We start from the raw sequence: 3655 nt of genomic DNA on the forward strand, positions 1-3655 counted from the left end.
ACTGTGGATCATTCACTTGCTTTTCATACTTGGTCACTGTCTAACTTCAAACATGCTTATTAGTTAACACAGATGTTTTGATCTAAAAACATCAAAGTAGCCAGAATGGTATTTCCTTTGGAATTTTCTGAAATAAATATTAAAATGCCAAAATGATGGCATTTCCTACACACACATAATGATAAACACTCTAGAGTAAGGCCAAATTTATTACCTATACATCATGCTTCTTGGGACTTTTGGAAATATACATTTTCAAATGGTAAGAATATTAACTATTACTTTAGGGTTTAGGTAAAAAACACATGACAAACATAAAATCTAGTAGCTTTTGATGACTATTCTTTTCTAGGTGATATTCAACGAGAAATGTCAGAAATTATAAATATATAAAACACAGTACATGCCAAGTCACCAGCGAATAATGGAACCCATGAGAGGCACATCATATTTATTGAATATATATTTCCTTATAAGAAGTACAAAAGATGACACTGAATATATTGCTGACCCTGAAGTTAAACTTCTCATCTTTAAAACGGAAACAACAATCATGATGCTCTCCTAAGAGTCATGTTCTGAAAATTAAACTGTATTATAGCACAGTTTATTAATTCTACAACGATATATTATTTCCCCTCTAAACTATTTATTATCTGATCTATACTGTAGACTGTTACAAAAGAATCCTTGTTGCTCACTCCAGCTTCAATGAATACCTTAACGTTAACACCGAGTGATTCTCTTCCTTCAATGAGTAAAATATTTAACATGACACTACAAGGGTTCTTCAGACTATTTTTATTTTTGTAATTTATCTTTAATAAGAAAATCTATACAGATCTGTTTCTAGATCTGAAAATTCATTTATTTTATGTAATAGACTTACATTGCCTTTACAGCAACTTCGTATGTCCATCAGCACTTCTTTTGAGGAAGCGTTCACAAACATCTTTCCCAGAGTTTTGAGCCAGACCTGACAATATCATTCCCATGCTGAGAAGGAGTTGAAGCAATCCTGGAAGGCATATCTGCCATGTACCTTATTTCATTGTACAGGGGCTGACAAATCCTACTTTTATTGAAGCAATAGTAGATCTGACTGAGGATCATAACCTCAGTCTATTTCTATCCATAAATACCCTCTACTATTCCTTATAAGATCAATGTCATTATTTCATTAATACATTAACACCGGAAGTTGAGTTTCTAGTACTCAAATCAACCCTAAATTGAAGAAAAAAAAATCTGTCAAATTTTTAAATATAAAGTTTAATTATTTGCCGGGCATTGTGGCACATACCTTTAATCCCTGTACTTGGAAGGCAGAAGCAGGTGTATCTCCGTGAGTTTGAGACCAGACTGGTCTACAGAGTGAGTGCCAAGACAGCCAGAGCTACACAGTGAGACCCAATCTCAAAGGACAACACAAAACAAGTTTAATTATTTAAAAGAGTTTTATTATTAGCTATTTCTTAACAGTATACCATTTTAATTTTCTAGAATAATGTACTTGAAAAATATTTGGTGTAGATGATTTTCAGACATTTTTTTTTTCAACTCAGATTCTTTAAATATGTGTATTGGCATGATTGCACATTTATAATCCGTCTTTTAACATGAGGTTTCCAAAGCAAGCATACTAACAGATGTTGGAATTACCTGAAGAAAAAGCTTTACTACTCCCTTCTTTGGTCATAACTAAAGATCCAGATGTTATATAGATTGCTGCTTCTCTGCCAAACACTTCTCAATATCATCCAGCACTTGCACAGCAGCCCTGGGAATCCGGGTTCCAGGACCAAATACATTGGAAACACCGACTTCATACAAAAATTCATAATCCTGTTGAACAAATTTGCTTGATTAAAATAAACATTATTTCAGCTTCAAAGAAATATTTTATACATATGTACATGTATGTGTGACAGTGTATTTGTGTGTGTGTGTGCGCGCGCACGCACACATGTATTCACATACACCTTTTTCTTTCTTTTTCACCAACAACTAGTTTCTCAGCCGGAACACTGTATGTAGAGCGGAAACAAACATCTTCCTTGACTGAAACAGCTAAAAACCAGCAGCACTGTGTTCAGACTGTAAAAGGACTTATATATTCTAGCTAGTCAGTATAAAAGACATGCTGGCCTGGTATTTTATTTACAAGCTGTGAGCCAGAATGGGCAGGTTTGGGAGCTATTCCAACTTACATCCCAGCCGTCTGTCCCTTGTTACTTTCTGTTTCTCCTGGCCTGTGCTCATGGTCTATCTCCTCTTGTGGTGGCCTTCTCCTCCCTTCATGTTCTCTTTCCTTCTCTTTGGTCTTTCCTGAGACTCCTCACTCAATCCTCAAGTCCCACCTTTCTTCCTATACTGCCCAATCACAGGCTCTAGCCTTTTATTCACCAATTAACCTTAAACTGGAGAGCAGGGCTTACATAGCATCACTTGGTGTATGTGAGGCTCTCCTTGTCAGGGACAACCAGATCTTGGAGGCCAGGATTTAGCATTTGAATACATAGCACCAGACCAGCCTCCAATACAGACCCCAAGTCTAAACTAGAAATCTGCCCAGTGTTATTTGTGAAGCTACACAGCCCTAACAAGGAGGGAAACCACACTTTCAAACCTAATTTTCTCTCTAAATATTCACTGTTTCTTTTTCTATGTGTTAAACTTTCTATAATGATATATCACTGACTTTAAAAGTCTATTTACTTCCTCCTAGATATATATTTTTCACTAGTGAATACTGATAATTTGAATCTAGCCTATGCTAAATCAGTTCTGTTAATGAAGACCAGTTGTCTTTCTGTTCTGCTACCACAGTCTTTAACCTATTTTAGTGACAGCTAGTGTGTTAGTATAAGGATTCCTGGGACACAAGTCCTCCCACAGGTTTTAGGCTGTGTTAGCATCAGAATATATTTAGCACTAACACTGAATCTAGGATGTGCTTTGAGGTTTGACCCCATAAAGAACAGATGGTCTGGTCTGCATTTAACTATTGCAACACTGGCCTTTTCCCAATTGTCAAATGATCAAAATTAGACAATAAATTACCAATCACATGAATTATCCACCCAGTACCCCTTTCAACATTTGCACTACTCTTACAATGCTAAGACTTCTGCAACAGCATTTAACACATACTCTTAAACCTGTGTCCTTCCTGCCTGCCTGAATTTCTGAGTAGAGATGACGTCCAATCATCTTTGTATCCCCAGCACTGGATCTATAGACACTGAAAACACATCACTGACCAAGATAGCAAATGCTATACATTTTAAAACTTTGTAAGAATGACTGAAGTATTCAGTAACAATCATCTCCAAGTTGAGAACAGGCTGACAGGCTCTCTCCTCTCCTCTCCCCTCCCCTCCCCTCCCCTCCCCTCCCCTCTCCTCTCCTCTTTTCTTTTCTTAATAATGTGGTGTTCCAAGGCATTATCCTTACATCTGAGTTATGATGTAAAGCAGGGTTGTGGAGTTCTCTGAAATTTTGATACCCATAAGAAGGGCTGACCTACCTAAGTCTTACATCCTGAGAAACATGTCTGTGTTACCTACCTATTTGCCTGCCTGCTGCCTCTCTGGCCCTCTCTGGCACGCTCTCTCTCTCTCTCTCTCTCTCTCTCTCTCTCTCTCTCTCTCTC

The 3655-nt window shown here is 37.3% G+C and overlaps 1 protein-coding gene across 1 annotated transcript in view; it reads right to left on the reverse strand.

Annotated features, from left to right (window-relative positions):
* Positions 1-1438: 1438 nt before the first annotated feature.
* The window catches only part of Mmut (methylmalonyl-CoA mutase), a 24720-nt gene continuing 22503 nt past the window's right edge, over positions 1439-3655 (reverse strand). The window contains exon 13 of the mRNA XM_028766752.1: positions 1439-1845. Coding sequence (XP_028622585.1) covers positions 1717-1845 — 129 coding nt within the window. The 3' untranslated portion in view covers positions 1439-1716. The remainder of the gene's footprint in view (positions 1846-3655) is intronic.

Source organism: Grammomys surdaster, unplaced genomic scaffold (genome assembly GCF_004785775.1).
Source record: "Grammomys surdaster isolate TR1022 unplaced genomic scaffold, NIH_TR_1.0 169, whole genome shotgun sequence".
Taxonomy (NCBI): domain Eukaryota; kingdom Metazoa; phylum Chordata; class Mammalia; order Rodentia; family Muridae; genus Grammomys; species Grammomys surdaster.